The following is a 25,496-nucleotide window of genomic DNA, read 5'->3' as shown; positions in this document are numbered from 1 at the left end:
TGAAATTAATCGTTCATCAGCTAATCGAATAGTTTTCAGCAGTTTGTTATTCGATACGATTAATCGCCCCAAATAATCGATTAATCGATTAATCGTCACACTGAGAGAAATAATTAGTTAGACTAATATTTCTCATTTGCTAGAAAGCCATATGGAATCAAAAAAGTGTTCATTCCGCCTGAAAATCAATTATTATCTTTTACGCTCCCCTAAAGTCGTAAACGAAGCTTAATTCGCGTTAACGCTATTGAGCATCGTTATGAACTTAGTTGAGCATCAAAGATAATAATTGATTTCCAGGATAAAACTGCAGCGGCCGTACTTTTTTTTCTCTCTGGGTTTGGATCGATTAATCGACGTAAATTATTCGTTCGCTTCGATTATTGGTTGTGCAGTATTCGTTCGATTAATAATCGTTTTCTGTAGGAAGTATTCGATTAATCGATTAATCGAACGATTATCGGGGATCACTACACGGACTCTTTTACGGACTCTCGTCGAGGTAAGTCGCACAGATACAAAAGACTTCCCACATTCCGTTTTGCCTGCCAAGATCGGGTCGATGAAATGTCAACAATCGACCTCAAATGCTGCCACCTTGCAATCGAGTTATCGACCTTTCATATGCATTCATCGAACAACTTGACGCCACTTTTTCGCCAACATGTGCAAGGCGTCGACCTGCTTGCAGCGCTGCTTCCAGCACTGCTTGCCGCTTGTTTGGATTGGTTTGTTATTGAAAATGAAAAGGAAATACATTGATCGTTTTTAATCATTTTATTGAAGAAAAATAATAAAAAACCATGTATAATAAAAATAAGGTATATAATGGAATCGGTGCATCCGGGTTGTCTGGATTGACGATTCAAATCCGACTGAGTACATTGATGAATACCTCCTTGCCCTTGATGACACAGATATGTGGCTGAGGAGGATTCTTCAATATGCGTGAAGCACGGGATCTCCGATGGGGAAAATTGCTCGAAATACTATCGATGGCCAGGTCCTGCTGCTGTTGCTGTTGATGCTGTTCCCCGGAATAACACCCTGGACTTAAAGGATACTGCTGCGGGAAAGCTGATGCTGTTGGCTGGTGTGACAGAAGAGGAAATAAGCAATGTGGTGATGAGGGAAATCATCTTTCTCACTCGCCGATTGATTGAGTCGGATGTATTCATAGCTGAAACAAAATAAAATGATTAGTAAGTGAAAAGCAGAAATGAATTCCCTACTCACCAGTTGTATGATCCGGATAAAAATGCGAAAATTAAAATTTCATGCGATTACGTTCGCTTACCTCGCCTATTTTCATTCTACTATACTACGGAATCAGTGCATTCGGGTTCCTCCGGGGTGGTAATTCAGCTGAGCAAGTTGATAAATACCTCCTTGTCGTTGAGTTTTCGTGTCTGAAGAGGATTTTTGAATGTGCGCGAAGCACGGAACCTCTAATGGGGAAAGTTCTTCGCAATACCATACCATGGTCAAATTCTGCTGCTGCTGCTGTTGATGCTGTCCCCCGGCGTTGCCAACAGGGGTTGGAGGTTACTGCTGCAGGAAAATGGATGTTGTTGGCTGCTGTGATAGAAGTGGAAATCCGCACTGTGGTGATGGGAGAAATCATCTTTCTCACTTACCGATTGATGGAAGCAAACGAGTCGAATGTATTCATAGCTGATAAGACAAGATAAAATAATTAATAATTAAAAAGCCGAAATATATTTCATACTCACCAGTTGTATGATCCATTTGTTTTTGTTTGAGATGACAGTTTAGCGGAGTGGAAAAAAGAACCACCAGTGATGCCATTTGGTTTGTTTTATTATTCAGTTTTTTTTGACTAACGAACTATCCGCGTTGACGATATTGGGAAATAGGCATGACAGTATGAATTTGCAGAAGGAATGAATACACTTTTAAAATGAAAATTATGAATGAACATGATTTTTACTTAATCAAATTAGTACTCTATGTAAGTGAAAATCACCATTGCCTGCAAGTGGTAAAAAACGTCATAAAAAATATGTTTTGAGATAATTTTATATTATAATGACAAGTTTTTTTGAGAATATCTGAACGTCTATAGAAAATAATTCAAATTAGGGTCATGATAACGTACTTTAAGTAGAAAAAATTATGCCAAGAAAAAAATTTCATGCACATTTTAGCAAATATAAACTGATTCGGGCTGACTAATATGATAGAGAATAGTTTGCCTCATACAAACTAATGTCGTATCCAGATGTCGATACCTCATCGTCGTCATCGTGAATAGGTAACAGCGTTACGGTCGTTGTTAGGTCGATGTTTTTTTCGTCGATTGGATTGTGGGTTATGTTTGGCATTTCTTGCGCTCCAGAAATGTTCCAAAAAACTATGGAGCAAATTTTGGCCGGGTGTAAAAATGTCATTAATTATATTGACGACATTTTCATTTTCGGAGAAACGGAAGAAGAGCATAATATTGCTCTAGCCAAAGTTTTATCCGTATTAAAAGATAATAACATTATGCTGAATCAAGATAAATGTATATTCAAAGTCCAAAAACTCGAGTTTCTTGGTCATGTTATTTCATCTGATGGAATACGACCAACCGATCAGAAAATTCAAGCTTTAAAAAAGTTTCGTGAACCTCGTACCTCAGACGAAGTGAGAAGCTTTCTTGGTTTAGCTACATATGTTGGAAAATTCATACCTGATTTAGCAACAATCACTGCTCCATTGCGAGAACTAATCTGAGTTAACAAACCATTTAAATGGACGGATGAACATCAAAGAAGTTTTCAGAAGCTAAAACAGTTGATATCGAATGCTAGCACTCTTGCTTTCTTTAATGATTCTTTCCGCACAAGGGTTGTAGCTGATGCCTCCCCGGTTGTTTTGGGTGCAGTTCTTGTACAATTTACAGATCACACTGATGATTGTCCACGTATAATCAGCTATGCTAGTAAAAGCTTAACTGATACTGAAAAACGTTACTGCCAAACGGAGAAAGAGGCTTTGGCCTTGGTATGGGCAGTAGAAAAATTCTCTGAATATTTGATTGGCAGAAAATTCGAACTGGAGACTGATCATAAACCACTTGAAGTAATTTTCAGTCCATCATCCACGCCGTGCGCAAGAATCGAACGATGGGTCTTGAGATTACAATCGTTCAGATTCACGGTGAAGTACCGTAAAGGAAGCGGAAACATTGCAGACTCTTTGTCTCGGTTGGTTCTGATGACTTCGAAAAGGACAACAAGTTCATGATTTTGGCAATTCAAGAATCTATGGCGATGGATGTTAACGAAATTGAGGAAGCTTCACGTGATGATCCAGAGATTTCTGCAGTTAGAGAATGTCTTCGTGCTGGAATCTGGAAAACCCCAGTAACAAAACAGTTTGAACCATTCCAAAATGAGTTAGGTTTTATAGGAGATATTATGATCTCCGAATCGGGATTACCACAATACGTATTGGGTTGTTTCAAAAGTTCTTACCCTCCATGAAATGACTGCCCTCATGCGAAATCTCAATATATCCGAAGGGGTCTGAGTGTTTAAATGCTGACTTCCTGTGTAGCTCGCAAGACTTGCATTACAGTAGGATAGCAACATGTAAATCATAACAAAATCTGAGTAAACGAATGTAGACAAAGAAACATATTTCATTTATTCATCCAACCAATTAGAAATAAGATTAAAAAGAAATATTTGCTAAATTTCTTTGTGGGAATCCAGCACATAACGTTTCCACTTCTTAAGCGTAGATCTGTTCGAGCGAGGTATTCCATCACGATATTTCTTCGGTGCAATCAATGTACGTTTCTGGAAGCTCTTGTATCGATCTGCGAGAAGACTTCTGCTGGAGACTAACCCCCTTAAACTGTCCGTGAGATCGGCCGGCTCAGCGAAGTCAGGCTCTGCTTCTTCGAATTTAAGGTAGGCTACCCGACCAGGCATCTTTCGTTTCTCTTCCAATCGCACTGTTCGATTTTCCTGTTTTCTCTTGGTGATCTTTTGTTTTTTATTGATATCCCCATTAAGCTCAGCCATCCTGGAAAATTTGACTTATTTGTCTGAAACTAAATTCAAGCTTGATCTTTTACATTACCTGTTAATATCCTTGAGCTTTTTCAATTCAATGTCCAGAGAAACCTTTGCATTTCGCTTGGCGATTTCACGTGTCTTCCTATTTCTTGCCCGGCGATCTTTCTTTTTGTTTTCAACCGGCAAATTTATAGCAGCATAGTCTTCTTCGTCCTCATTGGTTACGACTTCTTTTTCTACAAGCAAAATACGTAAGTTTGTTGATAGACTCCCAATTGAAATAATGTTGTGTGTATTACACCATTGCTTACCTTCTTGATCAAACAGTCCCTCAGACATTTCCATCAGCACTTGCTTATCCCGCTGTTCTTTGGACATTACACCGAATTTTTGTGTGATGACACGATCAAGATGCCGTTCAGCTTTAATTTTTTGTTTCTCTTTTTCAATTATCGCTTGCTTCAAAGTGTTGTAGTCATCAATGGATGGGTTGTAGCTGATTCCACCTGCGGGCAGTTCGACATTTCTGTAATGGAGCAAAATTGTTTCGATTGATGAACGTATATTAAGGTATAACGTTCGAAACGTACGGAATTTCATAGGGTTTTGCATGTGTGGAATCGGCCACCTTTACTTTGGGTTTCCCGGTTTGTTTCAGATGGTGCAAAACAACATTTTCATTGAACCATTCATTTTTTAGTTCGCCTAAAGATGAATCTTCTTCCTCCCAAATATCCTTCAATTGTTGCGTTTTCTTCAGCGCTCTGGATGGAAACTTCCTCTCTTTACTTTTTGCTTCCTTCTTTGCCAACAGAGACAATTTACTCGCATTGCTAATGATGTTCCGTTTCACTATCGGATCCGAAACTTTGGAAGCATTTTCTAGCGAAGAGAGCGACTTTGGACGTTCAGCGAATTTCTTTTTGCGAATAGATTTTAAATTGGATTTGGGCGAATTCTTGCTCACGTCCAAACAGAACAGGTCATCGTTTGATTTATCTGCAATGTGACTGGATGAAAGAAAAAAAACATTAAAAGGTTGATTGGGAATCTATCTGCTGAAATTCGCACCCGACACGCTCGTCCTGACGTTGTTCTTCAAGGAATGTGTCTACATCTGTTATATCGATGTTTTTCCTCCATGCGGATTTATTTTTTCTAGACGCACGATTCATTTTAAAGTGCAAGAATTGTAATAACTTCACGTATTTCGAACTGATGGTAAACTATTTCCCAAAATATGTACACAAATGAACTGAAGCAGTGGATGTCAAAAATCTAACGTGCTTTTTATCAAGTGTTCAGAATAGGTGGTCCGATATTGCCAACCAACATGTATATTATAGAAGGTGCAACAATTTATAGCGAATTCGTTTTTAAAACTGAAGGCCCATTTATACGTTGCTAGTAGCTGACTTGACAATGAGCAGCTACTGACCCGGTGGACTCGCTTGACAATTGGTTGACTCGCCTTGTCCGTTCACATAGTGTGAGCTGCTGGCGAGAAACTAGATACTACGGCACGGGTTTACCTGGGATGCCAGGCGATTTTTCAAATGTCCATCAAATAGTCAGAAACAGCAATCAGGTCCGAATTTGTCAAATGATTGGTCCGAAATCGACTTCTTTATTGGTAGTTTTCATCTTAGGTTTTCAGTTGAATGTATCATTACACAATTTTATAGAGATTACAGAGCAGTGTTGAGAATAACACCTGAACAAGTGGAAAAACTGTTGAATTTAATTGCTCCACAAATACAACGCCAAGATACACTCATGAAGGATGCTGTACCTGCAAGAGTGATAATATAAATGACATTGATATGCCTTTCTTCTGGAATATTGTTCAGATTGTTGTCGATATTTTTTAGAATCTCGAAAGCATCCATAGCTAAGATAATTCCGGAAGTATGTGATGCTTTAAATGATAGTCTAGAAGACTTTTTAAAATTTTATTCACACGCGTCAAAAATTAAAATAATGAATGAAAATGTACTTTTTTAAATCGAATATGTATTCTGTTTCTTAGAACCTTACTTTTTTTCGCAAGTTGTGAGTGAATTTTGAATGAAAATTGTGCCTGATAATGATTCTATATTAGACATTCTCCAGAAAACTATCTCAAAAAGAAAGCGTGCCCCGCCAGCGTGCAAAACAGAATAACAATGATTTCGTTAAGAAACTATGAGGGTTTTATTTGTTTTTCCAATAATTTTCAAGTCTATAAATATCTTCGCATATTTTCAAATATCTTAAAAATAGAGACATTTCTTTACATTTGGCATCCCTGATTCGAACGCTAAATTCTGTTTTTGACGTTTTGAAGCATGCGAGTGCGAGTAAATTCAAAAAACTTTGAAGTAGCTCGCACGCCGGATCACACATGACAATAACTGGCATGATGTGTTCACACGGTGTGAGTAGCTGCACTGCAGTAACTGACTAGACCGACTCGTATGCTTGCTCGCACCGTCTGAACCCGGCTTGAGTCAGTGCCACACTGACTCTGTAATAAAAAAACGTTTTCAGTTTCACGAATGCGGTGGTTTGTTGGTGTGCGTTATATAGTCTGATTTGTTTATATTTGCGACGACAAATGTACAGTGTCGACGTCTGGTGGCGATATAAGTGATTCTGAGGTAAATTATTCTCTATCAGATAAGAAGGGCCAAGTGCAGTGTAAAAATATAAAAGTTTGAATGACATTTTTTACTTCATATTGTTTGATTACCTAACACATGTAGTCCTGACACTCACTTAACCATTTGTCGTAGCATTTCCTGTTTGTTCCACAAATAATTACTATTATAATATAAAATCATCGTTAGACACAGTTTTCGTTCAATGTTTCTGCGATATCGGAAAAAACCCCTCTTATTTCATCACATAAAATAAATATTCGATACGTTAAAGTAAATTTTCATTCATAATTTTTATTTTGAGAGCATGTTTATTCCTCCTGAATATCCATAATAATTTTCGCCTCCCAATGAAAGCACACGGAGCTTAATGCCGTCTACACGACTATACTCTTCAAAATCAGAATCCGAATAGGATTACGATTCCAATAATACAACAGCAAGAGCAGTAGCTTTTCCATTTTCATAGTCTTCATTTCTAGATTTTCCAAAATAATACTCGGAACTTGACAGTTCAGTATAGTTGTATTGGTGAACCCGAGTGCCAACCCGTGAAGCATCTCAGTGCGAAACTAGCAGCTTTCGGGGCGAACTAGTGCGACACTGAGTACGCAACTGAGTGAATAAAAAAACGTTTTGACAGCAGTTAGTACGGCACTGGGGTTGAAACTGAACAAAAACGAATTCGCTATTAGATTGATGCCAGAGTGAACGCGACAATCGATGCGACGCGATTCTACTGGCTGCGTTCATTTGGTTTTTGCAAAAAACTGCCTCGTATGCCAGAGTAAACGCGATGCGATGCGACAAGCGAACTTTTACGCGCGGTGAACCCGCTACAATTGACAAGAATGTGTTTTGTTTACATTATTATGGAAGAAGATACTTCTGTGGTTGTTCAAGCGGTGATTGGAGTTATATTTCACAGAAATGCACTTTGGAATTAGCGAACTCGAAACTCGAAGTTCCGGGTTAAGTGTGATTCACATACAACATTCACGTCACGTTCAAGTCACGTCATGTCAAGTTGAAGTTGCCGTTGCCAGTGTATGTGAATGTTTTTCATATAGCGAATTCGTTTTTAAAACTGTGTCAGTGCCAAACTGACTCTGTAATAAAAAAAAAACGTTTCCAGTTTCACGAATGCGGTGATTTGGATGGATGTGCGTTATATAGTCTGATTTGTTTATATTTGCGACGACAAATGTACTGTGTCGACATCTGGTGGCGATATTAGTGCTTGGGAGGTAAATTATTCTCTATCAAATCAGAAGGGCCAAGTGCAGTGTAAAAATATAAAAGTTTGAATGATGTTTTTACTTTATATTGCTTGATTACCTAACACATGTAGTTCTGGCACTCACCTAACCATTTGTCGATGCATTTCCTGTTCGTTCCAGTTTTCGTCCAATATGTTTTTGCGATATTGGAAAAACTTCTTATTTCATCACATAAAATAAATACTCGATACGTTAAAGTAAATTTCCATTCATAATTTTGATTTTGAAAGCAGGTTTATTCCACCTGAATATCCATCATTATTTTCGACTCCCAATGAAAGCACACGTAGCTTAATGCCGTCCAAGGCGCTTATATCAATGTGTAACAGGTGAAGCAACATCATCACTTCAATAAAAAATGGATTACGGTTTGTGGCGATCAATTGGCGATCTAACGCAAAACGTAAACGATCGGTGAGACATCTGGATTTTGTTTTTGAGAATGATGCGAATGTAATGTTTTAGGTTTAAGAAAATGATGCGAATGTAACCTTAAACTTAAAAAACAAATCACGTATATTTTACTCCCGGGCTTTCCAAGGTAGTTCTCACATGCAGGAATCGTGCATTTTTCTACTTGTGTTTGATTGTACTCTCGAATTTCCTTCTTTAATTCAACCATTGTCAACATTTTTATAGTTTTCACTACTGAAAGAGGTAAATAAATAACATATTATATATAAAATTGCGCAGAATTAAATTTCTTATAAACTCATCGCAATCAAATGTTCTTTTATGATTATAACATTGTAATTTATGGAAAGAACTACAAACCTTCCATAAGCTCACATGGCAAAATTAAAAACCATCATCAATTTCACCGCAGCGCCGCCTAGGTGTAGATTTGTACGTTAGATCGCCAATACCATTTACCTGGAGGACTTCGTTGTTCAATGATAAGGCCCTACATCAAAAACTGCAAAAAAATCAAACAGAAAGAGTTGCATAATTCATTGAATAAACATTCTTAAAGCACAATGATTCGCATCTTATTGGACAGACAAATCACTGTATATATAAAAAGTATATGATGTTCAAGATGACTGGTAACAATCTCGAACGTGCTTCCGATCAAGATGCTAAACTATAGGTGTTTCGTTCTTGACACTTTCACGACAATACGTGAGACGAGTAGCGAGACGTAGCTTTCTGAATTATTTACTTTTTGTTTGGTTGTGTGGTTATGGTTTCATATCAACTCGCTGAGGAAAACAACTGAAGGAAGAAATAAACAAATATATATTCGTGAAAAATAGTGTAATATAGCTGCAATAAGGTATTTATATTATATATTATTCAATATTTTTGGGAGACCGTGAGGATTTGATGAGCTTGTTGGTGTGATAAAAGTGCTATAAGTCTAAGAAATCTGTTGTCCAACTCCTCCACAGATAATCGTTCATCTCGCGGTTCTCTATCATGCCAAAATTATATTGTGAATATTTTATTTACTTCAGATGCCGTATTATTGTGCAGTAAAAGGATGTGGAAACAAGGTTTTCATAACGAAAAATAACCCGGACATTGTTTACCACACTTTTCTCCGAGATGGAGATAGACTTCATAAATGGAATATTTTCTATGGCCAATCGAATTGGAAACCTCAGAAAAATCAAGGTATATTCTCACGTTATTTCCATAGCAGCAGCTACGATGACCGACATCAAATGCGCCATGAACTTAATGGTACGAGGAAATATAGGATGTTGAATTCCAAAGTTAAACCTTTTTTTCTGCCTTATATGTATTAGCCATTCCATGTCGAACCGATATAGTGGTTCTCCGACTTTCGTGGAAAGTGGTAGATTTGTTCTGTATTGTAAAATATTAGACCCGTCTTTTCTTGTTTTTTTTATTAGGGCTGTGTGGTATACGTTGCAAATCGTGAATATTGTCACCGGATTAAGGACATTGTAGTGATGTAGAACGTTGAACTTTTGACTAGTCTGAAATCGATCCACCGCCGCAACAATAAGAAATTTCTCACCGTGCAATTTTTGGAAATAACTGGTATACTCATCGGCAGTGTGGAAATACTCTCGGCATACAAAGCAGCAGCGCAAAGAGGGGTCCAAATTGTGTTTCAGGATACGTTCCACCGTAGTCACATAATGAATTTCCGATAGAAGTCGATTCGCCACTACCATCTCTTTAATTTCCTTCAAAACTTTGTCGTTTTGTAAAATTGCATCCAGCATACGCAGGAATTTGTTTTGCTTTTTGGAAGTCAACTCTGAAAAATCAACAAATATGATCATTCTTTAGCGGAACAAATATATCAAACCGACCCACCAGCGTGATTGTTCTGTTCGTGCTGCTCCAGTAGGTTTCGCAACCGCTCCATGTTGAATTTAAAATTATTTGGTCGATTACTATTGGCATGCTGTTGGTTTGGCTCATTACGTGTTATCAAATCGTGGTTCATCAACACCCAGCCCAACTCGTCCATTTTGACACGAGTGTTGCGGCGCAGTTGTATCTCTTCGAAAAGTTTCTCGCGTAGTTTCCGTTTGATGATGCCTCCGTCCTTGATCAGATTGTGCCGATAAATTTGTACTACGTACGATTCTATTTCATGCTTTTGACCTGATGATAAAACAAAAAAAAATAACACTTTTTTAAATGCTCAATAAAACCACGCACGATTAAAACGCTGCTTGCTTGGAAAGAAAAGCATTGATTGCGCGGCTAGAAGGTAAAATATACTCAAAACATCCTTCTGCACTGTTTTTAATTCGACCGTTGATTGTAGATATCTGAAAAAAGTAGAAGCAATTATGAGAAATTGTTATACGAAAAAATCCAGAAAATTACCTGCCTACAGTAAAGTGCGAGCAGCTATTTTGCCAACGAATGCATTTGTCACCAAAAGATATGATTTGTTTTTTCACGAGCAATGGCCGAACAGCAATTTTGACATTGCGGTCCACCTATAGTATAACGCCTTGCTTCCGATATCAACCTTCCAAAAACTATGAGTACTCGATGGCTTAACATTAAAGTTTGCACAGGAAACATTGAATATTGTACCGTTCGGTACATAACAGGTTTTATTATTCCAGATAATAAAAAACGCACATATTCGTTTTCTCTTTAAATGAAAGGGTTGATAAATGTTATAATAGAACCAAAACTCAATCATCGATAGGTTGCACTCCAAATCTAAAGCGCAACACCTGATTCGGATAGTATCCGATATCGCTCAGCAATTTTTCGCGGGTTGCGAGGTGATGCCACCCGTGGCCTTCATTCAATCTTTCGAAGAAAATTTCGGTACAAAAACGCAAACTATTGTTGGGATTGTTGTGTATGAGCTCTATGAAGTAGCGGCACCTTGTGGGAGTACCTTGGCGTAGCACCACATACGCCCGGAGATTCGCGTCTGTGTCATCCATTGGATACACCCGGAGACACCACTGTCGGCTAGAGCGATCCGAAACGGGTGACGAATGGTGTGCCACTTGATTTTTCTTAAGCTGCTTTGAAATACTCAAATTGAAGTGCATAATGTAAAATTTGCTGGAACGGGGAAAACAAAACATTTAAAAATGTGATTTCTTTTCACATTTCACCATGACTAACCAACGCAAATCTATTTCTGATGAGGACAGTTCCTTTTCCAGTTGATTGATTTTGTCTTGCAGTTCACGAGTCTGTACCTTCAAAACTCGATTTTCGGTAACAATATTAGTTGGTCTGATACCTATTGTCACGACGAGATCTCCGTTCGAATTGATGAAATTCTCCTTCAAAAGTAACGCAACCGAAGCAATTGTCTCCTCGCCAGATTCACCGTTAAGGAAGTAGGTTTTACGAATCGTCTTCCGAATATCTTCGTGGGGAACGATGACCAGAAGTTTATACGTTTCACGATTCGCTGTGTCGTCACAAAATTCCACTTTTAAAAAAATGTTACCGTCTTTACGTAACGAAATATTCCACGCGATATCGGAAATGGTTACCCAGTTTTGTGACCAGTGAAGCGAACTATGAAAATCGGTAAGTGTGCATGTGTACATCTTATACGACGGAACCAACTCGCTGCAAGTAATTGAAAGCTGATTATAGATTAGACAAATGTATCACAAGAACAATCACCATCCAATATCGTCAAATTGCGTCGGAACAAATTGTTCGGAGGCAATACATGAAATCAGTTCATCGCATTGTCGATGGATAGAGGCTTGCTTTTTGAAGAACTCCACGCGTGGTAACTGAGTTACCTTTCTATACAAGTCGTCATTTAACTTTCGCCTTTTCGCAGGCAGCTCCATCCGCTCCCGGAGTAATAGGTTCCGTGCATTAATGATTCGCTTGACGTTTTGCTTCGATTGCTGGTAAATTGCTTCAGCGTCTTCCGAAATCGATCGTTCTGCGACGAGAATGCTTTCCAAGTTTTTCTCACAGAGTGTAACGTCGGGATTTTGTAGTTTTTGCAAATTAGTTAACATGCGATCGGCATTTGCGCGTCTCTCCTTGTAAACCGCATCAACAAAATCGATTTTGTGACGCATATGAGCTCCTTCCAGAAGAAAACAATCGTCGCAAAGTAGCGCTTCACAGGTAAAGCAGAACAATCTAAAATGCCTTCCGTGAGAACTACACTGCTCCTGCTCGACTTCCGATGTTTCCTCCTGCTTCACGGTTTTGCAACGGAAACATAGTCGGACAGAAAGCAGTGAAAATAGTCGGACTCTGCCCCCTGCGCTGTCGTTCGGCATACCGAAACAACCAGCACAATATGTGTGGCAGCAGTTGGAACACGGAACTGAAAATGTTGTTTGTAGCTTACAAACAGTACACTCCGCGATAGGTAACAGAGACATTTTTATCCGATTTAGGACCTGTTTTAGCCAATAGAAACAGTAGCAAAGAAACTTGTTTCTACTGCTTCGTAGAAAAGATTTGAAATTAACGGTGTTTTGCAAATATTCAGAGGAACTACAAAAAGACAGAGTCGTATCTTGTATAAACCAATATTTTAATGGTGAAGGTGGGACATTTCCGGTACGGGTGAGCAGAGATGTCAGGTTTGAAGACATGTCTTCATTTTTAGGACATTCGCGTTGACGGCATTGAGCTTCGTATTACGAAATGGGGGAGTAGGCATGACAATATGGATTTGCAAAAGAAATGAACACGCTTTTAAAATAAAAAATATGAATTAAAATTAGTTTTCCCAAGCCAAATTAGTACTCTATTTAAATGAAAATCACTTTTGCTTGCAAGTAGTGAAAAAATATCATACAAAAATTATGTCTAAAGATAATTTTATATTATAATGGTAAGTTTTGGCGAGAACATCTGAAAATTCATAGAAATTAGTTTAAATTAGGGTCAGAACAACGTACTTCTAGTAGGTAAATAACGCCAAGAAAAAAATTTCATACAAATTTTAGTAATTTAAAACTGCCTTACTAATCCGACTAATCTTATAGAGAAGGGTTGGCCTCATACAAACTAATGTCGTATCCAGATGTCGACACAATTCCGCCGTCAACGCGAATTTGACTCACTGTGAAGACATTTGATTTGGTGTGGAGACATTTTGAAGACATTTTGAAGTATGTAAAGACATTTCAGTATGATAGAGTTTGTGGATTTTTGGTAGGTATTATTTGTATTAAGTTGCTACTACTGACCGACAATGTTGTCAATAAAGGTAAGGCCTTTGTCTCAGTGTAATTCGCTCGCTTTTTTATCAATATCACTTGCTTACTTTTGTCCTTAGTAACCAATGGAGACTTTTGTCTCTGTGTTATTCACTCGCTTTTTTTTTATCTGTATTATAGTGACTTTCAACACATTTGGTAGGTTCGTCACTTAACTTCCATTTTTGGAAGAATGTCGGGAGTGAGAATTGAACTCGTGACCTTTAGCGTGAGAGTTATGGATGTTACCACTACGCCAGATCGCCTCCAACTATTCACTCGCTCTTTTGCACGACCACTTCTAAAAATCGATGGTTTTCCGGTTACATACCGTTTGAATAATTATCCCAAACTTCAAGGCTGAAATAAACAAATTGAGTTATTGACGTAGGACTACGTCTTCCATTAAGGGTGCCAAATCAGAAAACAGGTCACGTTTTTATGATATAAAGTTAACGTTAATAACTATTTTTGCTGCGAGTGGATTTTGACGAATTGCATACCTCTAAAATTCATTTGATATGCTATACATTACAATTCCATAGTCTGAAAATGGTTCAATTTGATGAAAATTGGAAGCATATTCATTTTCCCATACATTCGTTCTGTCCATTTGTGAGTTTACCTAATCGTGCTAGCAATAACGGATAACTCATGCAGCCACGAGAATAGAAACAACGAAGGAGATAACGAAAAGAGAATATTTGTGATGTAAACTCCACCCTTGCACAGTAAGTACGCTGTCGCTAGCTTATAAATATCTCGTCTAAGGGAAATTTTCACTTCCCCTTTGGTGGTCATCGAAGCAACATAGTATAACGCAATATAAATAAAACGAATGCATAGTCCTACGTCTAAAGCGGTCGTGTCTTGAATACAATCATCCATTCTTTTTATTCATTTGAATTTTCGTTCAGCCCATCTTAATAAAACACTAATCAAGGTTCCGTTTTTGTCGAAGAATTGGACTATACCCAGGTAACCAGTACGCATTAACAAATGGTCTTAAATCAGCACGGTATCCACATGCAGAATACTGAATAAATGCTTATTACACTCTATAAACCAATATGGGATGGATATAATGCTAGAAAGGCGAAATAGGACTCTTTAAATCAGGGATTTTCAAACTATTTTGGCCAGGGACCCCTTTTCCAGATCGAAGTGATATCATCGACCCCTATAGCATCTTGACGTAATCTTCGCATCAATAAATAAACATACAATTATGTAAATATCAGGTGTAATCAATAATTATTAATACAAATTACAAAAACAATACTCTCTGCTATTATAATTTTATATTCTTATAACAAGTTGGTTCTCGTAACACAACTTATGCAGTATCTTGGAAGTTTCAAATATGAACTTGTGTTATTTAATAGGGGTCGATCTTAAGATCTCGTCGACCCCTGAGAAACCGATATTGACCCCAAGGGGTCGGTATCGACTACTTTGAGAACCCCTGCTTTAAATGCTTCAGTTACAGCCTTAAATAAGCATTACTAAAGCATACTGAGGGGTAACTGAAAACGTCACTTGTGATGACAGTCTATACTAAGCAGTTTTGGCGTAGGACTACGTCTTTCATTTCTATACCGGGGTGTAAAATCAAAGTTTCGAAAACGAAAGCGTTACGCCGGAGACCGAGATTTTGAGCGTTAATAGCTCCTAAACAACTGAACGAAATGGTATGATAAACACTTCATTCGAAAGATAAAATGTCTACGCGTTATATACTTGTTACTTTTTGATCCAAAAACTTGTTTCAATAGTCTTAAAATTGCTTTCAAAACAGGCTATCACCAATCGGTATATAAGCGAGCGGCGCTCGGAAATCCACTCAGTTCTAATTGAACAGCGATTGGAGCATGTTGTCGCTGTTGCGGTGAAGCTCTTTATTTATCATGAAAGCGCGGATGAACGGTGTCACCAAGAGCCTGTTTGTGCACCCTAGGCCAGAAGGGAATCTATCAGGAGGAGAGTGATGCCAAAAACGGTTCCCTGGGAAGACATTGCTACACACACATACACGCGCGGCTATTAACAGGTGGTTATCGAGTTGGCATTAACCACTGGTGGGCTTCCAGTATCGAGGAAAATGTTCATGTGAAAGAGTTTAATTGAATGTTTTCTATCCATGTTACACTGTGACCAAATATGATTCAATCAAGTGCTATTAACAGGTGGTTATCGAGTTGGCATTAACCACTGGTGGGCTTCCAGTATCGAGGAAAATGTGGAAATATCTAATCGTTACTTACAATAATCTGCCAGTTCCTTTGGGAATTTTCAAATATATTCATGTGAAAGAGTTTAATTGAATGTTTTCTATCCATGTAACACTGTGACCAAATATGTTTCAATCAAGTGCTATTAACAGGTGGTTATCGAGTTGGCATTAACCACTGGTGGGCTTCCAGTATCGAGGAAAATGTGGAAATATCTAATCGTTACTGAAAATAATCTGCCAGTTCCTTTGGGAATTTTCAAAATATATTCATGTGAAAGAATTTAATTGAATGTTTTCTATCCATGTAACACTGTGACCAAATACATTTGGTTTTGTGGCTTTTCAATCAATCGCAATTAACAGGATAGCTTCAGAAGATTATTATTCCCCATCAGTAGGATATTTCCGTATCCAATATTGTATGCGCCCGCAATCGATTATTGCTCAGTCGCCGAAAGTTCCGAGCTCAGAGAGTTCATTCCCCTCTAGTTTGCCTTCCAAATTGCCATTGTAAACCACACCTTCTCTCGATTCAATCACACACAAAAAGCATACTTAAGCGATATTCTGGTGGTGAGACACATTCATTTTTCGTGAGGACATCGACAAGACAACATCGTTGCCTAACGTGCTGGAGGAGGTGGACGGCGAAGGATCGACACATACACGCGCAGAACTCTTTTCGTTAGGATGCCATTCAGCATCGAGAAAGTTCCGGAAAGATCTAATCATTGCTGGAAAATAATCTGCCAGTTCCTTTGGGAATTTTCAAAATATATTCATGTGAAAGAGTTTAATTGAATGTTTTCTATCCATGTAAAACTGTGACCAAATATGTTTCAATCAAGTGCTATTAACAGGTGGTTATCGAGTTGGTATTAACCACTGGTGGGCTTCCAGTATCGAGGAAAATGTGGAAATAACTAATCGTTACTGAAAATAATCTGCCAGTTCCTCTGGGAATTTTCAAAATATATTCATGTGAAAGAGTTTAATTGAATGTTTTCTATCCATGTAACACTGTGACCAAATATGTTTCAATCAAGTGCTATTAACAGGTGGTTATCGAGTTGGCATTAACCACTGGTGGGCTTCCAGTATCGAGGAAAATGTGGAAATATCTAATCGTTACTGAAAATAATCTGCAAGTTCCTTTGGGAATTTTCAAAATATATTCATGTGAAAGAGTTTAATTGAATGTTTTCTATCCATGTAACACTGTGACCAAATATGTTTCAATCAAGTGCTATTAACAGATGGTTATCGAGTTGGCATTAACCACTGGTGGGCTTCCAGTATCGAGGAAAATGTGGAAATATCTAATCGTTACTGAAAATAATCTGCAAATTCCTTTGGGAATTTTCAAAATATATTCATGTGAAAGAGTTTAATTGAATGTTTTCTATCCATGTAACACTGTGACCAAATACATTTGGTTTTGTGGTTTTTCAATCAATCGCAATTAACAGGATAGCTTCAGAAGATTATTCTTCCCCATCAGTAGGATATTTCCGTATCCAATATTGTATGCGCCCGCAATCGATTATTGCTCAGTCGCCGAAAGTTCCGAGCTCAGAGAGTTCATTCCCCTCTAGTTTGCCTTCCAAATTGCCATTGTAAACCACACCTTCTCTCGATTCAATCACACACAAAAAGCATACTTAAGCGATATTCTGGTGGTGAGACACATTCATTTTTCGTGAGGACATCGACAAGACAACATCGTTGCCTAACGTGCTGGAGGAGGTGGACGGCGAAGGATCGACACATACACGCGCAGAACTCTTTTCGTTAGGATGCCATTCAGCATCGAGAAAGTTCCGGAAAGATCTAATCATTGCTGGAAAATAATCTGCCAGTTCCTTTGGGAATTTTCAAAATACAGTAATTTACATTTAATGCGACATTTTTTTAATTGGACATACCTGTAATGCGACACGTTTAATTGGACATGTTTACATCTAATTGGACAGAGGTGAATCCGCACTGACAGTGGTTAGTGTCGACGTCTGGTGGCGACTTTCAATTTGGGACAAAACTCGATAGTGTAATCTATATCAGATTAGAAGGCACGAAGCCAGTTTTGAAATAATAAAATTTGAATGAAAATTTGTACACCATGTTAATTAATTACTTGAAACACGTATTTTTGATTCTTATTTAATCGATTGTCTATACACTTCTGATATTTTGACTGAAGCCTTTCATTATATATAATATAAAATTGTTCTCAAACACGATTTTCGTATGAGGTTTTTTTACCCCATGTAAAAAAAAGTGTATTTCATTTAAATAGAATACTAATTTGATACGAATAAGTTAATTTTTATTCATAATTTTAATTTTGAAAACGTGTTCATTCCGCCTGAAAATTAATTACTATCGTGGACGCTCCCAAAATCATGAAACGAAGCTTAGTGCCGTCAACGCGAATATCAACAAACACAGCACAAACGAAAAACAGAATGTGAAAAACAAGTTAGAACCAGAGAAGAAAAACATCAAAATGGACTCAGAATAACATTTTGATAAATCGTGGTGAGAGTGTTCTACAAGTGGCTGACGAAACGGGCCTTCCACGGTCGATAGTTTACGGAATCGAGAAGCAAGAAATAGCATTGCGGTATTGCAAGGCGTTGGTCAACTAAACTATCCCCTGATTTCGAGATAATAATAGGAAATATAAAGGTAGAGAAACCAGATGCCGAAATCGACACAACTATCGTTAAGGAAGAATATGATGTGAAACTTAAAAATACGAATGCAATCACTCAGCCCATGGCGCCGAAGAAATTAACCAAGAACATTCATAAACTTATCAAAAAAGGTTTAGATGGATATTTTAACGTTATTTCCGCATGTTCTTATCTATATTAATTAATTGCAGCCTCAAAACACAAATCTTATTTACGATATGGATTAAAGGATGTTCAAGTGCGTCCGCGGAATAATGAAACAGGGAAAGCAATGTGTATATTGTGTGTTGAAATGGAGGTTGCAATTTATAAAAAAGTTGAATAAAGTCAAATATCTAATCGGAAGTCTCTAATTCGCATCTCAATTTTTACAGGATTGTCATTTTCGCTGCAGAAAAGTGGAAATCATGTGTCACTTGCCATCTGTTTGTGAGAAACGCAATATCCCATATTGCTATACGCCGAGTCGGAAGACTTGGGAGCAGCAGTGGGTGTGAAATGAGGCACAGTCGCAATACTAATCCGAGAGCAGCCCAATTATCAGGAACAGTTCGATAAACTAAAAGTGAAGAATCAATGCCGTCAACACGAATATACCATTGTGCGAGTTTTTACAACACGATAAATTTTTAGGAGTATTTTCAACCATTTTTCCAATCAAAACAATTTATGGTGTTACAACCAATCATTTTGTATTTTTGTTATCATGCCATATACTTAATTAAAATTCACTATTGTTATTCGTCAAGAAGGCGAATAATTTCATTTTCATATTCGTTTTTCCATTTTTCGGCTTCCACTAATTTACGGTCATCACCAACAGCAATAAGAACATTTTTGAGTACATCCATGATGCTGATAGCCTACTTATAATCATTGCGTTTTTCGGATTGACTGCTCCAAGAGTACATATAACCGAAGTACTAAGATCACCCTCAGCACTTTCGTTAGTATCGCAATCTTGCTCTTCATGGTCGGCCTCGAAAAAGTCACCACCAGAGGCAATATACTTGGCCAATTGCTCGTCGGTATATATTTGCGCTACATCTATGTTGTCTGAGTTGCTTAGCCACTCTTGAACTTCTTCTTCGGTCAGTTCGTAGTTTGGATCAACGAGTTGCACTACTTTAGAAAGCAACACACGGGGGTCACTTGTTGGTGAAGAAATTGTGAAATCGTTGAACGAGTTATAGTTTTGATCTTGACTTAAGAGATTGCGCCAACAGTTAGCAATCGTTTCTGGAGTTACAGTGGCCCACGCATCAGTCGCTAGTTGAATAGCATCATAAAGGCTAAATGATTTGATAACTTCTGTAACTGGGCGATCGCTGTCAGTTTCTAACAGAACACGGCGCAGAAAATTCGATTTATAGATAACTAAAAAATAAAAATAATATTCACTAACTTGGACTCGAAAATGTAATGACATTATTACCCTTAAAAGCATTGATGATTCCTTGATCCATAGGCTGAAGAAAGCTTGTCACATTTGGAGGAAGAAAGATCACCTGAATTTCTGCGTCATCCACTTGAAACTTATCTTTACTGCAATGTGCGGTGCAATTATCTAGAATTAGAAGCGCATTAGTCGGTCTATTCTGTGCAGCTGCCTTCCGTTTGATCTCAGGAACGAAAACGGAGTAGGACCAATCAGTAAACGTCGCACTAGTTTGCCACGCTTTCTTATTTGAAAAATAGTGTATCCCATCAGGCACGCCTTGCGTTTTCAAGCACCTAGGATTTGATGCGCGGCCAAGCACTTGTAAGGGTAATTTGTGGCTACCACTTGCATTGCTGCAAGGTGTAATTGTCAGTCTCTCCTTCAACGACTTGCGTCCGGGTGCAGTTTTTTCGCTAGAACTAACCAATGACTTTGTAGGCAAGGCTTTCACAGACTATGTTCTTATCTTTGATGGTGAGGACATTATACTGTCGTCTCTTGTATTCCACTGGACGGTCATTTTGATCAGGCTTGCTGTTAGCTTCGCTGACGGTGATTTGTTCTAAAGCAATAGAACAGCTCGAATGAATGTTGGCCGGTAGTAGATCTTCTAAATGTTCATCTAAATATTCTCCTTGCATGTATCCTTCACCAATGTCTACGAAAATTGAGTCCATTTTGCTGTTTTTCTTTTCTGGTTCTAACTTGTTTTTCACATTCTGTTTTTCGTTTGTGCTGTGTTTGTTGATATTCGCGTTGACGGCACTGAGCTTTGTTCCACGATTTCGGGAGCGTCGAAGATAGTAAATAATTTTCAGGCGGAATGAACACGTTTTCAAAATTAAAATTATGAATAAAAGTTAACCTATCCGTATCGAATTAGCATTCTATTTAAATAAAATACACTTTTTTTTACAGGTGGTGAAAATATCTCATACGAAAATTGTGTTTGAAGACAATTTCAATTTTAATGAAAAGTTTCAGTCAAAATATCAGAAATGTATGGACAAACGGTTCAATAAGAGTAAAAAATACCTGTTTCAAGTAATTGAATAACATAATGTAGAAATTTTCATTCAAATTTTAACATTTTAAAACTGCATTCGTGCCTTCTAATCTAATAGAGATTATACTATCTAGTTCGGAGCCCGAATTGAAAGTCGCCACCAGACGTCGACACTGACCACTGTCAGCGTGAATGTCCAATTACAGGTCACAATCTCCTCTAATGCGACACTGAGTGGTGCCTCGACATGTCGCATTAAATGTAAATTACTGTATATTCATGTGAAAGAATTTAATTGAATGTTTTCTATCCATGTAACACTGTGACCAAATATGTTTCAATCAAGTGCTATTAACAGGTGGATATCGAGTTGGCATTGACCACTGGTGGGCTTCCAGTATCGAGGAAAATGTGGAAATAACTAATCGTTACTGAAAATAATCTGCCAGTTCCTCTGGGAATTTTCAAAATATATTCATGTGAAAGAGTTTAATTGAATGTATTCTATCCATGTAACACTGTGACCAAATACATTTGGTTTTGTGGTTTTTCAATCAATCGCAATCAACAGGATAGCTTCTGAAGATTATTTTTCCCCATCAGTAGGATATTTCCGTATCCAATATTGGATGCATAAAACCTTGTGCCTCCAACGTAACGCTCTCGTTTTCGAAGTTCTCCAAATATTCATTCATTCAGAATGAATTCAGATTCAACTTCATACAAATGATCTCTATATCAACGAGAGTCCTACGTCACCCTTGCGGTTATACCATAGATATAACCCACTTCCTGTTTTTTTGACGTAGAACTACGTCTTTCAGGAAGGGTGCCAAATCAGAAAACAGGTCACGTTTTAATGAAATAAAGTTAACGTTAATCACTATTTTCACTGTGAGCGAATTCTCATGATTTGCACACTAATCTCTAAACGGTTTAAATTCTGGAAAACTGGAAGAGTTTCCTTTTTCCCGTGTATTTGTTCTGCCGATTTGTGTGCTAACCCTACCCGCATTTCGAAAGCTTATAACTCGAACATTTCTTAACAGATCGGAATGATGTTTGCATCAATTGATAGGAAATATTTCTACGCGTCTATCACGATTGATAAAATATAATTTTTCATGAGATAAACAATTGAATAACTGTAAAAAATTTTTTTATCCTATTCATTTATTGAAGGCTCATTAGCATTTTAGCTGTAACAGAGCCGAATTTTAATCGTGTACATTACACAGTTGCCATTCGCCAATATTCCTTCTATACCATTACATATGGTACACATTTAAGTGCGATTCACATACAACATACACGTAACGTTTACGTTCCGTCCCGTCACGTTGCGCAATTATTCTACCATGCAATTCCTATTGAAGCATTCACATACACCAGTAACGGCAGGTCGAAGTTGCCGTTGCCGGTGTATGTGAATGTTTGCATGAGAACTACTTGGAAGGATAATTGACGCAACGTGACGGGACGGAACGTGAACGTGACGTGGATGTTGTATGTGAATCGCACTTTACACAGTAGCCATTTAGGTGTAAGAGTATTCTTTCTGTGCTTCCATTATCCAGTTAGACCACCGGACAGCGGAGACAGTTGATTGATCATTGTTGAGTTATTTATAGAACAGCAGCCCGACGTGTCTTGCAGAGCAGAGCAGTTGTATGGATGAATCGATCTTATGTCGACCGTGGATCGATCTTCATCGCTGATGATGGTTGCGTTGACGTAGCTATTCTGTAACAACACAAAGATGGTCAATGAGGGCCCTGAGTTTTGAACTCACGATCGATCGCTTACTAAGCGAACGCGCAACCAATGTGGCTACGGAGACCCCCTAACTGTAAAATGTCAAGCGCTATTTAAACGCCATAACTGCCAAGTTTTGATTGGCCCGATTTACGGTGTCCCCAACACTAAACTGACCAGACCTCCGGGACAGTCCCGCATTTCAACAAAATGTCCCGCGTAAGATAACGTCCCGCGAAACGTCCCGCATTTGGCAAAAGAAACGAAAATGTCCCGCGATATCAATATATTTCCATATTACAATTTGATCATGTTGATTTTATTAAATGCATGAATCTCAAAAAACTCTTATTTGGCAGACTGTTCAAGAGAGCTTCCAATGCATCCAAAGATTAATACGTTGAGCGGGTTTCATCGCACCGACAGTGAACTTTTTGTTTAGAGAGTATCAAATGGAAACGACAGCAACAAAATTAGAAAATGATTTTTATAAAAGTCCCCTATTGATCCGAAGGGACCAACATGAGTCAGACGAAAAGTTCATCTTTGGTCCCCTAGCTCGGTCAGGGCTTAACGTGTTAAATAAGCCCGAAGAATTAGTGTATACGGGACAGGAAGAGGCAGGGTTGTTTGATGAAGTATCGTAAATGAAGCGCTGGGTGGCCATACGGAAGTTGGCTGGACCCTCAACCATGGCCGATGAAAAGATGTATGTCGGCGTGTTCTTTTACCTTTTCGTGGCTTTGGTGGTTGGCTATCTCTCCATTTTGGCCATTCGCTCAAAAGTTTTCTATCGGTCGCAGCTGGGGGATGTTGGGAAGGTTGGCGATCTTCGCGACAATGTTTATCTCCAGCCGATCCATCCTCCCAGTGATCTTTTGTCATAAAGGACAGATCCCAGGTTCGGCATGAAGACCACATCACCTTCGCAACTTCCGGGAAGCACTTAGTACTGTATATCTCGAAAGAAGAGCGGCTTGGACACTCCCTTCTCGTTTGTTACATAATGACCATCTTCGAGAACTTGATGTGGGTGATATATTCGTCGCCATAGCTTATCTGTGTAACGTGAAGTATTCGTTCACCTGCCATTCGTTGAATTCAAGCATCAAATACGTCTTGTCTTTCATTATGAGCACGAAAAGAAGTTTTTCACCAGTGAAAAAGAAGTTTTTCACTTCTTTCACCGGATTTCATTATCTTTTGTAGTTTTTTTTTCATCGCCATCCGAAATTAGTCCATTTTTTTATTGCACACGTTAACGCTGGAATCGATGAAAAATGGATTGGAATTTTCGAGCATTCTATTCGATAATTGGGAGAAAATTGTAGAATTTGAATCATGCTTGCCAGACTTAAATGCTCTGACTGAGTGAGTGATTTTCAGGCGTGAACAACATCCAAACCACCGAAAAATCACAACTGAGTGCAAGGACACATGTTAAGAGTTGCACGAATAAATGAGACTCTAGGGTTTATGTTCACATAGCGTATATACATAAGGTTTTGTTTTTTTTGTCCCACCTCTGATCATCTAGTCACTTTACCCAACAAAGACTTCAAAATCGATGTACCTGTGTAAATTCGCTTTGCAAATACATGCAAGTCGGATGTTTTTTTGGTGTTGAGTACTTTTGTACTCGTTTGTCGCTGTGCAGACGGGTATATGTTTCCCTAAAACGTACTTTTAAAATGAGAAGCCTGGGAAAATCGTCATTTCAGATACTAGAGGTGAATGAACCTTCGCGGTTCGAGAACTACGTAAACATGAGATGTGCAATAATTTCAGAGGGAAATGTAAAATACAATGATCGTTTGACAATTCTTCCATTCACATATTTTGGTAGTCCTAGGCATCATATCAAACGTAAAAGGACGTTCATCAAATTTATTTGTAACGAAGAACATATTCTTCTTCGTTTTGCTTTAAGAGGGTTTAAACTTTTCAGTTCATTCGCCTCTAGAAGAACATATTTTATTACAAAAATTTCGATGCATTCTAAAATAATATTCGAAGTGGTAAACTAGTGGATTGCATAATATAATTGCGTAGTTCTACGTCGAAAATATTCGATCGTGTCCTAGATACAACCCCTTACAATTTTTTTTTCTATTTTTTCTAGGAAAACGCGATCGAATCTATCGAGACTATCGACATCGGCTATGGACAGGAAATAAAAGACAATACATTTAATGGGCCCACACAGATTTATTGCAACAATTTTATGGATGATATTGAGTTTTTCGAGCGTTTCGAAGTTTCATCAGGTTCCCTTTTCGGTTGAACTGGAACAACCTGTTTCTATTAAAATTGTCCTGCAAGAGTAAATGAAAACTTTGCAACACTATCAGTTTATAATAACTCAACAATTGCACCATCGAATCCTTGTTCGGAATAAGTTTGTCGTCTCCACGAAAACCGACCCAGTACATTTGTATGATCGCATCCAGGGGAAACGATGGAAACATACGCGAGTATTTTCACTCGTATCGGGACTGTCTGTCATTGAACAACGCATCAAACTGACCACTTTCTCGAGTTAAAATTCAGCTTCGGACACAAACGTAAATAAGTCCGCGTCACGAAAACGTTTGTTTCTTTGATCGGAGAAACATTTTACAGATGGCATGAGGGGAAAAAGTCCCAAGATAATCTTTTTTTTCTGACAAAATGCACTTGAAAAAAGTACTTCATTGACTCCGCAACCCATGCTTGTCTCCATACATATGTTTTGTCGGATACGTCCTATTGAAAAGCTACGCGT

General features: G+C 38.2%; 4 protein-coding genes and 2 long non-coding RNA genes across 7 annotated transcripts; 1 reads left to right on the top strand and 5 right to left on the bottom strand.

Annotated features, from left to right (window-relative positions):
- Positions 1 to 762: 762 nt before the first annotated feature.
- Positions 763 to 1,821, bottom strand: LOC129778032 (uncharacterized). Its single transcript, XR_008743350.1, has 3 exons — positions 1,734 to 1,821; positions 1,237 to 1,674; positions 763 to 1,180 (listed from the first exon to the last, which is right to left on the bottom strand). It is a non-coding gene; the product is annotated as an uncharacterized LOC129778032 (long non-coding RNA).
- Positions 1,822 to 3,621: 1,800 nt separating this feature from the next.
- Positions 3,622 to 5,317, bottom strand: LOC129777574 (ribosome biogenesis protein NOP53). The gene is made up of 5 exons (XM_055783934.1): positions 5,103 to 5,317; positions 4,622 to 5,041; positions 4,343 to 4,557; positions 4,096 to 4,267; positions 3,622 to 4,038 (listed from the first exon to the last, which is right to left on the bottom strand). The coding sequence occupies exons 1-5, from the start codon at positions 5,204 to 5,206 to the stop codon at positions 3,699 to 3,701; spliced, it is 1,251 nt and encodes a 416-aa protein (XP_055639909.1). The 5' UTR covers positions 5,207 to 5,317; the 3' UTR covers positions 3,622 to 3,698.
- Positions 5,318 to 9,455: 4,138 nt separating this feature from the next.
- Positions 9,456 to 10,681, bottom strand: LOC129780041 (uncharacterized). Of its 2 annotated transcripts, none has more exons than XM_055787910.1 (2): positions 10,239 to 10,681; positions 9,456 to 10,183 (listed from the first exon to the last, which is right to left on the bottom strand). In XM_055787910.1, exons 1-2 carry the CDS (start codon positions 10,348 to 10,350, stop codon positions 9,576 to 9,578), a joined length of 720 nt encoding a protein of 239 aa, XP_055643885.1. In that variant the 5' UTR covers positions 10,351 to 10,681; the 3' UTR covers positions 9,456 to 9,575. The 2 variants fall into 2 exon arrangements, with proteins under 2 accessions (XP_055643885.1, XP_055643884.1); XM_055787909.1 differs by having other exon boundaries at positions 10,243 to 10,681.
- A 184-nt stretch (positions 10,682 to 10,865) lies between these two features.
- On the bottom strand, positions 10,866 to 12,907 carry LOC129780040 (uncharacterized). The gene is made up of 3 exons (XM_055787908.1): positions 12,049 to 12,907; positions 11,533 to 11,991; positions 10,866 to 11,469 (listed from the first exon to the last, which is right to left on the bottom strand). The coding sequence occupies exons 1-3, from the start codon at positions 12,774 to 12,776 to the stop codon at positions 11,085 to 11,087; spliced, it is 1,572 nt and encodes a 523-aa protein (XP_055643883.1). The 5' UTR covers positions 12,777 to 12,907; the 3' UTR covers positions 10,866 to 11,084.
- Positions 12,908 to 18,090: 5,183 nt separating this feature from the next.
- On the top strand, positions 18,091 to 19,235 carry LOC129780043 (uncharacterized). Its single transcript, XR_008743819.1, has 3 exons — positions 18,091 to 18,661; positions 18,722 to 18,846; positions 18,905 to 19,235. It is a non-coding gene; the product is annotated as an uncharacterized LOC129780043 (long non-coding RNA).
- On the bottom strand, positions 19,208 to 20,782 carry LOC129780042 (tigger transposable element-derived protein 6-like). Its single transcript, XM_055787911.1, has 2 exons — positions 19,966 to 20,782; positions 19,208 to 19,907 (listed from the first exon to the last, which is right to left on the bottom strand). Exons 1-2 carry the CDS (start codon positions 19,994 to 19,996, stop codon positions 19,330 to 19,332), a joined length of 609 nt encoding a protein of 202 aa, XP_055643886.1. The 5' UTR covers positions 19,997 to 20,782; the 3' UTR covers positions 19,208 to 19,329.
- Between the last annotated feature and the right edge of the window lie 4,714 nt (positions 20,783 to 25,496).

This window comes from Toxorhynchites rutilus, chromosome 3, assembly GCF_029784135.1.
Source record: "Toxorhynchites rutilus septentrionalis strain SRP chromosome 3, ASM2978413v1, whole genome shotgun sequence".
Taxonomy (NCBI): domain Eukaryota; kingdom Metazoa; phylum Arthropoda; class Insecta; order Diptera; family Culicidae; genus Toxorhynchites; species Toxorhynchites rutilus.
The sequence above is the reverse complement of the archived record's forward strand: the minus strand, read 5'-3'. Positions and strand labels throughout refer to the sequence as shown.

What these genes read in the sequence shown, in the direction of transcription:
- LOC129777574 (XM_055783934.1), bottom strand. Translation starts at nt 5,206, where the DNA reads ATGAATCGTGCGTCTAGAAAAAATAAATCCGCATGGAGGAAAAACATC. An exon ending in CGTCAGGACGAGCGTGTCGG is followed by an intron (nt 5,042 to 5,102) that starts GTGCGAATTTCA and finishes TCTTTCATCCAG; the next exon opens with TCACATTGCAGATAAATCAA. An exon ending in GCAAAACCCTATGAAATTCC is followed by an intron (nt 4,558 to 4,621) that starts GTACGTTTCGAA and finishes GCTCCATTACAG; the next exon opens with AAATGTCGAACTGCCCGCAG.
- LOC129780041 (XM_055787909.1), bottom strand. Translation starts at nt 10,399, where the DNA reads ATGGACGAGTTGGGCTGGGTGTTGATGAACCACGATTTGATAACACGT. An exon ending in CGAACAGAACAATCACGCTG is followed by an intron (nt 10,184 to 10,242) that starts GTGGGTCGGTTT and finishes TTGATTTTTCAG; the next exon opens with AGTTGACTTCCAAAAAGCAA.
- LOC129780040 (XM_055787908.1), bottom strand. Translation starts at nt 12,776, where the DNA reads ATGTCTCTGTTACCTATCGCGGAGTGTACTGTTTGTAAGCTACAAACA. An exon ending in CAATTTGACGATATTGGATG is followed by an intron (nt 11,992 to 12,048) that starts GTGATTGTTCTT and finishes AATTACTTGCAG; the next exon opens with CGAGTTGGTTCCGTCGTATA. An exon ending in TCAGAAATAGATTTGCGTTG is followed by an intron (nt 11,470 to 11,532) that starts GTTAGTCATGGT and finishes TCCCCGTTCCAG; the next exon opens with CAAATTTTACATTATGCACT.
- LOC129780042 (XM_055787911.1), bottom strand. Translation starts at nt 19,996, where the DNA reads ATGGATCAAGGAATCATCAATGCTTTTAAGG. An exon ending in AATCATCAATGCTTTTAAGG is followed by an intron (nt 19,908 to 19,965) that starts GTAATAATGTCA and finishes TTTATTTTTTAG; the next exon opens with TTATCTATAAATCGAATTTT.